This window comes from Passer domesticus, chromosome 3 (genome assembly GCF_036417665.1).
Source record: "Passer domesticus isolate bPasDom1 chromosome 3, bPasDom1.hap1, whole genome shotgun sequence".
Classification (NCBI taxonomy): Eukaryota; Metazoa; Chordata; class Aves; order Passeriformes; family Passeridae; genus Passer; species Passer domesticus.
Window position 1 is genome coordinate 6,312,300 of NC_087476.1, and position 12,129 is coordinate 6,324,428.

The following is a 12,129-nucleotide window of genomic DNA, read 5'->3' on the forward strand; positions in this document are numbered from 1 at the left end:
TTTGTTTTGTAACAGCAGTAGGAAATAAAACAATAATCCCCCAAACAAAACAAAATATACACCACCAACACATGCAGTACACCACAACACCACCAACATTTGTTTTGTGGTTAAAACAAATTTGCCAGTAGAGATGTAATTATGCAGACAATTCAAAAGTTTTTATTCTTAGTGGTTTAGTTGTAGGTTTTCTCTAAGAAATGTTGACAAGTAGCCAAAACTGAATGAACCTTGTCACCGGGCATGAGGATGCACAGCAAAGGATGACGAAACTTGAGGATGGCAATGTCTGAGTAAAATTTGTACAGCAAATAAACCAATCATATTCTTATCTTCTCCATATATGAAATTTATTTTATTGAGAGGATTAGCAGGTTTTTACCATTATTTGTTCATCTGCCTCACACCAGCACATCTGACCTACATGAATAAAAGGACAAGTGAGATTTCAGCAAAGTGGCTTCTCTCTGCCTGTGCAGCAGAAGTCCTGCTGCATGATTCAGACCTCTGGATGCCTCCACCTTTTAATGGCAAACATATCCCTCACTGCAACAGATGAAGCAGAGAGATTCTTCTGCAAATGACAAATCGAGCTGCAGAAATTCCCCTGTACAGCTGCCTGTTGTTAGTGCTGAGAGCTCAACGGGTTCATTGGGTTTCTCAGCTCAGGGACTATTGTTTCAATAGGTGGAACTACCTGCTGCTGCAAAACTGGAGGCTCGTCCATGCTCCTGATAAATATGAAGCCATCCTGTAAGATAAAGTCAGTGTTTCTGAAGGCATCACAAGGACACTGATGTTGTGAGAAGGCAGACTGTGCTTCCAGGAATGGACATAGACAAAGCAGAAACCGGCCAGAATCTAATGCAAATTCTGAAAAGCAGCACGTTTGGACTAATTAAAAATAAGACAACAAAAAACCACACACACACCAACAAAAACAAACCACAAAATCCCCCACCAAAAACCAACCAAAACCAGCTACTAACTCAGCAAAGCTCCTTGGTCTCTGGAAAATGCCTAGAGCTCAATGACATTTGAGACTGAACACCTACAGAACATGATTCATGAAAACGAGAATTATTAATTACACCAGCTCTGCATGCCAAATCCAGTCTCCTAATCAGAGAACTTACTTCCTGGTTCCTTAGTTTTCCATCTGCAAATGAGAACAGTTGGAACTTTTTACCTACAACATCACCTTGAGGTTTTCCAGCAGCTCCAGGTGTACAGAAGAGAAGGTGCCATGGAGATGCTGCTGCAGCATCCAGCTTTACACAGCTCTTTTTTATCCAGTTGTTTTCCCACCCTGCAAGGACAGTGGAGCCGTTTGCTCCATCACAACTGCTACAATCAAAGGCTTCTCCCTGATTGAGCACCAGCAGAAATTCCATGGGGGGACAGTTAAAGGCATCACAAGGACACTGATGTTGTGAGAAGGCAGACTCTGCTTCCAGGAATGGACACAGACAAAGCAGAAATCGGCCAGAATCCTAGATGGAAAACACAGGCTGCAGCCAAGCTCCACGGCTGCGTGTGCTTTTTAGAGGCATTGCCAATTAGGAAAAGAAAGGGGAGAAGTCTCCCCTGGGGGAAATTTTAATTCTGTTGGCCTTTAGAAGGAGAAGGTGCTTACTGAAAATCATATTAGTGGGGGAAATCTTCAGGAAAGACTCATGCACACAATGCTGGTGCCACTATAAAGATGTGCATGGAAAGCACAGAGTCTTCCAGCAAGTGGCCACTGACTGGAGGCTCTGCTTGGCCGGTTTCTGGTCCTTGGCAGCCTGTGTGTTAGCCAAGTGTTTGACAAACTGTGGTACAATTTCCTCAGTGTCTTTTTGCCAAGGAAGAATTCTCTGCTCAAGACCACGCTGTCACGGTTGTTTGCACTCTAGTATATAATTAGGCAGCATCTTCCAAAGCAAACAGGCTGTTTAGCACTTGAATAATCAAAACTGAGTAGATTATTTAAGGCCTCTGGTAAAATCACCCCTAGAAAATATTAAAGGAAGACCTCTCCAACCACAAAGCATGTTCATTAGTCTATGAGCAAAAAAACCCCCAAAACCTTGGTATAAATTACTAAAAAATTACTAAAGATACATAAAAGGTTGGTGCAGACCTCTGCCTCAGAACCTGCAATGCTGCTCAGTATCAAATCTTAGTCATGCTAAGTAGCAGCAAACATCAGTAAAATCTGAGACAAAAGAGTGCACATACACAGCACCTTCAGAGGAAAATGAGACTGAATCACTGCAGACCTGAAAATAACGTGTCCTTGATAATTTTTTTTTTGAGAAGAAGAAAAAGAACTTGAGTGCTTTATCTTTCTAGGTTCTTCTGAGAATTTTAATTTAATTCTAAAATTTTAATAATTTAAGTAATTATTTAATGAAAAATCAGTATCACACATGTATCCATATTACAAGTACGTCAATCCACAGCTGCACTGATTAATTCTTCAAATCTGCTTGAGAAAATCACCATCTCTTCAGTGCTCCTCACACAGGCTGGGCCATTTGTCAGTAGAATTACAAGCTCCATCTTACCTTATTACCTGCCTGGGATTAATTCTGCACCTTCTACCAACACATTCTAGTTATTATTTATTTTCATTTGACAAATTACTCATTGTCTAGCTATCCTTATGAAAGGGAAATATCTTCATGTGACTTCCAACAGAAAGGAGGAGCAGAGAGAACACAAAGCCCTCTGACTTGCTTTGCTGTTCCCTGTTAGCATTAAAAGGGTGAAGAAGGAGAAGCAGAAGGTTTACCATATTCAGAGGTGTGTAAACACCTGCAGCTGCCACCAACCTCTGGTGAAATAGCAGCACCCCCTTTGTCTGAGGCAAGGGAAAAGCAAGTACAAATAAGTGAAGATCAGCCTAGAGAGCATATTATGACCATTCTATTATTTCTTACCATTCTATTTCTTACCATTCTATTATTTCTTTGGGAACTTCCCTAGAGAGTGCAGCAGCCTTCACATCAGGGTGTCAGAAGGACAAAGCCCAGCCTGTGACTGGAACTGGGAGCACCTCAGTGTGCAGCAGCACTGGCTGCACAAGCCCCAGCTTTGCTGTCAGAGTCTCTCTGTGCAGACCCTGAAGCCAAGAGCAGGGTCAGTGGCCTGGAAACAGCTCTACAGCATTTGGAAAGCTCCTCTCCATTACTTGCTCCAGATCAACACAGACAGTAAGCAGAGATCAAAAGACACACAAGTCTATTTCTCCAGAACTCTTGGATCGTGCAGATTTCACAGACTCAGCCTTATTTGCAATTAGAAAGAACTACCAACTACAGAAAATGCCAAGAGAAGGTACAGAGCAGGCCTTTCGAGCCATCAGGGTATTTTTGGCAGTCATGCTGTTGTTTGGTTCCCTCCTTATAGCCCGTCTGTGATGTCTTATGACTGTGCAACAGACTCTTCCCACGGATCAAGCTCACATGGCTAAGGAGAAGGATGTAAAGGCAGAAACCCAGAAACTTTCCCAGCAAGTCAGGCTCCCTGTCACTGGACAGCTGGCATCATCCAGAGGGACAGCAACACTTCTCCTTTCTCCAGTTTTCTTCACTTGACTCTGGCCTTAGAGCACTTAAACTTTAAACCTCAGAACATCTTTGTGAATGAGCCACTTAGACAAGTGGAGAATTGAAGTGGAGAGCAAAAACCACAAGTATCTAGTGTGCTTTTGCCCTTTAGAGCTCAGAAATTTAGACTGCTAAACCTCTAAAAGGCAACTGCAGGACAGTGACTGAACCTCCAGCCCATCCATCCCAAACAATTCTCATTAGCTGAGTAATGAATGTACAGATTGAAAGAGATCCTGATCCAATGGGGATGAATCCTCCAAAGCAACAGTCCAAACAGTGAAATTATTCCTATTATTGCCCTTTGCTGCCTGGCTCAGGCACACATTGGGTTTTTTCCCCTGTGTTAAGATAATGGTTCCATCCACATTACATTACTGTCTTCAGGATGTGATTCATCTGGATCATTAGTACTTCTTTTCTCTTACATGAGTGCCAAGTTGCTCCAGTCCTACCTTGTTTTCAAATGGTCTGTGTAAATAAAAATTAAGAGAGAATATATCATATAAAAACACATTGCTTAGAGTAAGAAATACAAGTTTAGATTCTCTTCCACTGTTTCAGTGATGTCTGGGATTCCTCTATTAGAAATAAACAAGATATTCATTAACTAATTGCTTATGTAACAAAGATCATTACAGGAAATTATCATCTAGAGGCACTGAAAGAATCTTAATTATCCAGGTGAACTTCAAAGCAGAACTGCACTTTGTGATTTCTCTGGCTGCTTTCTCAACTTTTCTAGCTCCTGATCTACAATCAGTAGCATGTTGATTAGCCTGACCCAATTTCTGGATTAGAAAAGACAACTCAAAGCAGCAGCTGATCAGAAGTGAAGGACTTGTTGGGTTCAGGGGTGCCAAAGCCACAGTGTCAGTGCTGGGGGCCAGCTGCCACTGCCAAGGTACCCATACAAGCCTCTGCTCATTGAAAGGACGAGCGGCTCCAAATGCAGCAAGCAAAAAGCTTTGCCTTCAGTTCTAAATAACTGCTCCCCTGCTCCAGAGGCAAATGGAAACAGAGTGTTTCCAAGCCTGACTGCCAGGTGCTAAGAGCATAATGCCTACAGAATAAGGTCTCCAGAGGTGGAAAAGCAGCAATAAGCTGGAGAGCTCCCTCTCCTCCAAGTGCTTCGCCCAAAGCCAGCTTTGTGTAAGAATGCTCTTGAGAAGTAGCATCTTCCAGGAGTCCCCATTGCCACCTGCTGTGGGAATTGCTGCTCCAGAGCCCCAACACTCAAAGCTTTGCTACTGCAGTCCTGGCAGGCTCCTTATACCTCCTCCCAGCCTGCAGCTGTGGCCAACACGTGCTGCAAAGTGCAGAGCAATGGCTCCGTGTTGCCAGCATCCTTCTCCCAAACCTCATGGGAGAACAATGGCTCAGTAACAGCAGCATCCTTCTCCCAAACCTCATGGGAGAACAATGGCTCAGTAACAGCAGCATCCCTCTGCCAAGCCTGATGTCAATTTTAAACCTAAATTGAAATAGAAGTGAGATAGGCTGTAAGCATATCCCAAACCCTGAACACAACTCTTACTGACATCAGAGAACTATTCTACATGACTAACAGCTCATCTTAGCAAATCTCACCAACAACCACACTTAATCTGAGATCTTCAATATCTGTTCCACCACTGAGTGAACATTCCTTTCATACAGGGAGAAGATTCCCTGCAATAAAACTTTATATTGGAGAAGTGACAATAGCCTGGACTTCAGTTGTCAATGCTACCTGTGCCTTCAGGCTGACCCACAAAAGGGCTGGGCAGAGGGGTACTCACAGGGTGAGTGGAGAAGAGAAGACAGAGTGGAGAAGACAGGAATTCTGCACTTGCTTTTGCTCTTCAACTTCCACACCCATCTCTTCTCAGCAACAGTCTCCTTCCTTTTTAACCCTAAATCTGTTCCTCATCCTATCAAAGTCAACTTTTCTATGCTGTGACCACACTGTCACCAAAAAACCTCACTTTGAAGTGAACCCTTTTGCACACAAAAAAAAAAAAAAAAAAAAGGAAAAAAAAGCCATACTGTTTTTTTCCCTGCAATTCTCCTGGAAGTGAGCAAGGAGCAGTAGGTATCTCCAGCTTTACATTACCAGCAGCAGTGAAACTTTCACAAAAAGATGCCCACACTGCAGGCTGCTGCATGGGGAGCCCAGGGATGAGCACAGAGCTCCACAGCAGAGTTTGGGGACAGCCCAGTGGAAAGGAGCTGCAGTGAGCTGTGGGTCACGGAGCTGCTCACAGACTCTAAGCCAGGAAACTTCCAAGTAGATTTTGCGTTTCTAAGCTGCAGTGCAGTCTGCAGTGCAGTTCCCACTGTATAGATACCCAAAGTCTTTGCAATCAACATTTTAATTCTAACATAAGGGGGAAAAAAAAGCAAAAGAGAGCAATTTCAACCAAAGCAAACAAGAAACAGAAAGTCCAAGTAAGACAAAAGGGTTACAATTCCTGTAATGTCTCTGTAACCCTTTTGTTCTCTTATACTCCTGGCCCACACTTTATAGATGCTGCAGCTTAAATCAGGCTAATCTAAATCTTACCCAAGCCACTGAAATGCTTTCTGGTGATTTATGTTAGTCAACATTTTGCTTTTGCATTGCTACTGACATATGAGTAGCATGAGGATACAAGAAGCTCACTACAACTTTAATTTCTTGCATCAAACATGGACCAGACACTAAAAGACCCAGGTACAAGATCATATCAATGCAGGTGTAAATCCTACATGTTAAAAGAAAATGCTCTCAAGTGAAAAAAAAAAAAAAAAAAAGAGAGAGAGAAAAAAAGTAAAGAAAATAAAAAATGAATAAGCAGATAAACATTTTACTATTTCAAAATAATACAAGAAACATGTCCCAGTGCAGGCAAGACTCCTCATCTGAATCATTCCTCTGAATTACTCACTTTTTTGTCTCTAAATTCACTATCAAAGTGTTAAGAAAAAGCTTCTTAAATTAAGAAGAATCTCTTGATGCTAAAACAAAAGCATGTGTATAAGGTATAAATGATCTCACACATTAACAGACTAAGAGGCAAATAAAAATCATCAGAGCCTCTTGCAAATCAAAAATCCAGTGGCTTCAATGTTTGACTCAGAACCAAACACAACAGGGATTCAAAATTTGACCTCCAATTTGTAAATCCTTTTTACCCTGTTCCAGGCTTTCAATATTAAGAACCATCAGATTAGAAACTAATTTTGTCTGTACCTTTGTCCTTTATAAACTGCTGAATATCACTGTATTACATCTATGAGCTCTTTCAGATGATCTGTGAAAAGCATACTTAGAATTTCTCTTTCAAACTGAATTTGCAGTGATTTTCTTGCAGTAATATGAGAATAAATGAAAAAGATAATTGATTTCAACAGTAAGCAATTACACACAATGACTTTTCTACAGCAGTTGTCTAATTAAGAGACTATGAGCCCTGCATATCAAGCCTTAGATTTAAGCATTGTTTTTCAGGTATGCATATGATATGCAAGATGCATAACTTTTTGTGTTCTGTTACACTGCAGATGCACAAAGATACTTACTACAAACTTTTAGTTTTCACAAAAAATTTATGTTTGCATATTTGATTTGAACATGAATGAAAGAAACAGCTACTGTTCAACTGAGTAAAGATATCTGAAGGTTATCAACATCAATAAATAACATTTATGGCAAGACTGATTTAAAAAGTGATACTGGACTAAAAATAACTTGACAAAATTAACAATGAAAGATTTTTTTATGAATATGAAACATGCATATGCACAGATGTCAGTTATATAACCCATTTCTTACATCATTAAAGAGTAAACACCAGGCTACTCTTTCAGCTTATCAAAACACAGTAAAAAGCAGACACATTTCCTTTCCCATATTTCTCTCCTCTAATTAACAGATTTTTTTAACTGCGTTTCTTTTACCACCGCAGCAGAATCTCATCTGCCCCTTATTGTCAATTGCTACATACAAATGCCTATTGCTCCCAAAGGCTTTTCTAAGAAGCAACAAAAGGATTGCAGGCGCATACCTTAACCTCTTGGCTGGCAAAAACCTCCACATCAACCCCACAGGCAACCAGAGTGGAAACATCACAGTCCATGCTACGGGCTGGCATCCCCCGCCTTTGTACACAGAGTTAGGCAAGCTCAGAGTCACAAACGATGCAAGAAAACAACAAAAGAATAATAAAAAAAAAATCTTCAGTACTGCAATTGAACAGTCCAAGATTCAGTTTCAGCGCTGGCAATGCCTGCAAGCCTCCAACACGAGCTCTGTGCACTTAAAGTGAGTTGCTGGTTGCCTGTCCCCCGTACACCCACCAACTGAGCAGGCACAGCATAGTAACAGCGCTATTCCATCTCTCATGGCAATGACATCACCACAAAGACTGACATAAGCTAAATCTATTTTTTCAACCCTTTTATCTCTAGGCAGCACAGTGGATCAAATTGAACATGATTATGTGCTAAATCTGAACTCGGACTAAATCAATTCAAGCAGCGTTCACTGTCAACTGAGTCATAGCTGTTGTTTCAGCTGAGTGCTTATGGTGGCAAAAAAAACCAAAAAAAAAAGAAAAAGAGATCGCCTGACACTGAAAGCTCCACTCTGAGTGTAAATTAACCCAGCATTTAAAGACACTAATCTCAAGGTAACATTTGTTAGTTTACTATGCTTGAAAATCTACAGCAGAGCACTAATAAAAAAACCCTCAAATCAACAAAATCTCAGCACTCTGCTTTTAATAGCTCTAAGTCCTCTTTTTTAATAAAGCACACTCTACAACCCCACACACGGGATTAGAGAACATCTTGTCCTGTCACCAGCAGTGATCAACACACTGCAAATTTGATGCCAGTGGTTTGCATCCACGTTGCACTGTGACTCATCCCCAGGAAGATCAGAGGCATGTCTGTGTGTGATTTGGAAGTCAATGCCCCTTCAAAGAACAGAACATGAAAATTTCCTTGAAATTAGGACTTCAAACTAGGCAAACTTTACATCACCCATCTTAAGGGTTAACCCTTCACAAACAGAAATGTATTCAACAAAAGAAACAAGTAGAAGTGAAGATGCTTTACACCTGCTGACTCAGTGATCTGTTTATTCTTTGCAAGTTTTATAATTTTTTTAATGATAGAAATAAAATATCTACATGTGTGAGACTTCTAAAGTGATATTTATCCCAGACTGGCACCATTATCTTTCCTCTACCATTTCATTCTTGTGATCCATAAATTACTATTAATTGTTGTAAGCCTAGAATTGGCATTTAAGGACACGTCAGATTAATAAGGATAATTAAATATTTAACTACTGCTATGAACCTAGGAGCTGCTTATGGCTCAGAGTATGAGACTACTCTGCTGAGCTCCACTTCACTCACAGATAAACTAATTATACTAACATTAGGTGTTAGGAGCAAATTCTTTACTGTGAGAGGGCAGTGACATTAGATGCTGAGACAGATGAGCCAATATCTCTTACCAGAGCTTTCTTTTTCAAGTTCTAGTAAATAATTTTCCCACTTTTCAACTTGCATTTATAGCAGCCTCCCCAGCAGTAATCACAAACTAAGACCCACAGCCAGGACAAAAACCTATCCCAGCACGAAATATTTTTCAAACCCAGACTCTACAGACCAACAGAAATGGATAGGGCAGCAGAAGGCAGAAAATTTATCACTATTGTTTGATTATCAATTGTTTTGTGCACTGGTCACTTAATCACTGTCAAAATTTTTTCATAAACCACAGGAAACCACTTTTTAGAAAAAATTTGAAGTTAACATTTTTGTGAGTGTTTATAGATCCTTTTATTTGTATATTTGCATACAATATGTATGTGCTAACAGAGAAAAAAAGCCACAAAGGCTTGATTGAAGTTGGGAAAAATCATGGCATCAGAAAAGTAAGAAGCCAGTAAGTGCTACCAAAGAGCTGGAAGGAAACACTGAAAGCAAAGATGAGTCATGTGTCTGAGTCTTATGAAAGTTTTAACAGTGATGGACCAAGAGGATGAAAACAAAACAAGCATTTGGGAAAGGCAAAGATCAAGAACCAGATGATGATGGTCTCTGAGGTCCATAAAGGCATCCAGAGTGGAGTGAGGGTGATGCTTGGCCTGAGTGTGGTTCCACAGCACTGATGGAAAAATGATCTTACATTATAGAGCTACACTGGATAGTTGTGGAATTATTTTTAACTTTCTTCTTCTTTAAAAAGTGTCACCTATCAATTTCAATAGCCTTAATCTTCTTATGAAAACTGGCACCTGATGTGCAAACTGACCTGTTCCACTTCATGATTATTCCTGCACTTCCACTACTCATCTCCTTTCAAAAGAGAATCACTGCAATTTTTCCACTTCATCTGAATAAGGAAACCTTACTGAGATTACAATTACTTTCACTTCTTGCTTTTTCTTGCCTATTCCAAAGTATAACCTAATTTTTCCCTTTAAAAATCACTCCAGCTCACTAGGGTATTTTAGTGAGCTCTTTACAAAGATAACCTAGTTGGTTTTGCCTCTTGAAAACAAAGATTACCTAACAGAAGAACTCTACAAAGCTTTTGAGTACACCAGCTAATATCTTTGAATATATGTCATATTCTATTTGTTACTGCTCACTTCTCATTTGAAATCAAGACAGATTCCTATGTGAATGTTTTGGTTTTTTTCAGGGCACTCCACAATTCCTTGTAGTCTCACCTAATGTTAATGAAAAATTTATTATTGAATACTTGAAAATTGGTTAATATTGACTTATTTCTCCAATTCAGGAGACTTGCTTTTCATCCAAATTTAAAGAAAAAAGCATTTCAATTTCTTTCAAAAAATTTCTTAACTCTGTCTCTAGATGGTCTTGCTAATTTCAGTTCACCAAACTCCCAAGAAAAAATGAAGCCATGTTTCATGAATATTTTAAGGTATTATATTTCATAAATAGAAATTTATATAGATGGACCTACACTTCAGCATTGTACTGATACTCAGTAGGTTCTCCAGATCACAAACTGGTACCAGTATGTAACTCTAGTGCCATCCCTCACCAATTTTATATGGAGTTTAAGACCATGAACATAAATTCTGAGAACAGAAAGCGGAGAGTTTTGAACAGTTATTCATAAGCTTCTTAATTTGTTTCAATGTTTGTCCATAGCAACAGTTTTGCATGGAATTCAAGGGGCACTGCTCACTACTGTGAATATCTCAGAGGGCTGAATTTAGGAGCAGTTAAGGATCATACATAAAATCAGGCTGAGCAGGGAAATACCAGGTTTTCACAGTTACATGCATAGGCATCAGACAGGTTCTAGAACTCAGAGCAATATTCCAGGTTATTGTTCCTTCACAAGCACCACAGTAACCCCACAGCATCACCAGATTCTGATGATTAACACTTGATGACCAGGTCTTATATTTTCATCAGTTTTTATATTTTCATTTCCTCAACCAGAAGGAAAATAAAACCCATGCCATTCCAGCCACGAATCTTGCATTCTGGATCTCCACAGTTCCTGGGACAACACAGCCTTACTCCTGTGTGTGGAGTTGTTTTCCTCCTGCAGTTCCAGCTATGTCTCAGCTTAACACACACGAGCAGCATCACAGATTTAAGATTTTCAAGTTCAACTCTCAAGTCATTAAAACAACTGCTGCAAAATCTTGACCCTCCTTTTGCAAGCAAACTACAACTGATCTAGCCTTAGGGCAACTTCACTGGCTCTGGACCTCACAGTACCATCAGCCACGTGGTAACCAAAACCAGCAGCTAAATTGTAAGTGCAAACCTTCCTAGGTCAATGCACAAATCCAGAAAAATAAAAAGGAGGCCTCCATCAATGACCCTTTGAGGGCTGATGGAACACTGGGAATGGATTCACATTATGGCTGATTGAAGTGCTTTTAATGATGTGCATCTCTATCGATCTTGTTCAGCCTACCACACAAGTAAACAGCATTTAAACCATGCTCCTACCTGTCAGTAGTAACACACTTTTGCAAATATAATTCAATTCTTAATGGGATTATAAATGAGAAATACTTTCAAAACCACATAAAAATTTAGAAATGTAAGAGACAGCCCTGAAAAAAGAAGACAACAGAAAAAGAAGACAGTTCTTCCAATTTCTTTGTCTACAGCAGAAGATAAAAAAGGCCAACCACAAACATTCTTCAGGAGCAAAGTTAGCTCCTTCAAAGAGGTGTTTCACAAAAACATAAAGAAAATAGAACACTGAAGACTGGGCAGAGTTTAGCTCACCCATAGAAAGAATTTTTTTTTATTTTTTTTTTAACACAGTGAGCATTGGCTTGTGCTAAGGTCAATTACCCCCAAAACAATGGAAGCACCAGACAAATCCAGCCAGAGGAACTCACCAGCAAACTGCATAGCCATCAAACTGCTTGGAAATGTACATTTTAAATAGAATATTTAACTATCATTTGCAGTAAATAAGGAACACTAAATGATCCAACAGCTACAAACCCACTGATTTTCCCACGATGAGTCTGACTCCCAAGCTAAAG

The 12,129-nt window shown here is 39.9% G+C and overlaps 1 protein-coding gene across 3 annotated transcripts in view; it reads right to left on the reverse strand.

Annotated features, from left to right (window-relative positions):
- RCAN2 (regulator of calcineurin 2) overlaps window positions 1-12,129 on the reverse strand; it is an 86,159-nt gene that overhangs the window by 35,902 nt on the left and 38,128 nt on the right. Inside the window, exon 1 of one of the 3 annotated variants that reach the window (XM_064411703.1) lies at window positions 7,625-7,923. The exons of the other annotated variants lie outside the window; for them this stretch is intronic. Coding sequence (XP_064267773.1) covers window positions 7,625-7,711 — 87 coding nt within the window. The 5' untranslated portion in view covers window positions 7,712-7,923. Of the gene's footprint in view, window positions 1-7,624; window positions 7,924-12,129 lie in introns of those variants that run through there. 3 annotated transcript variants of the gene reach the window in all.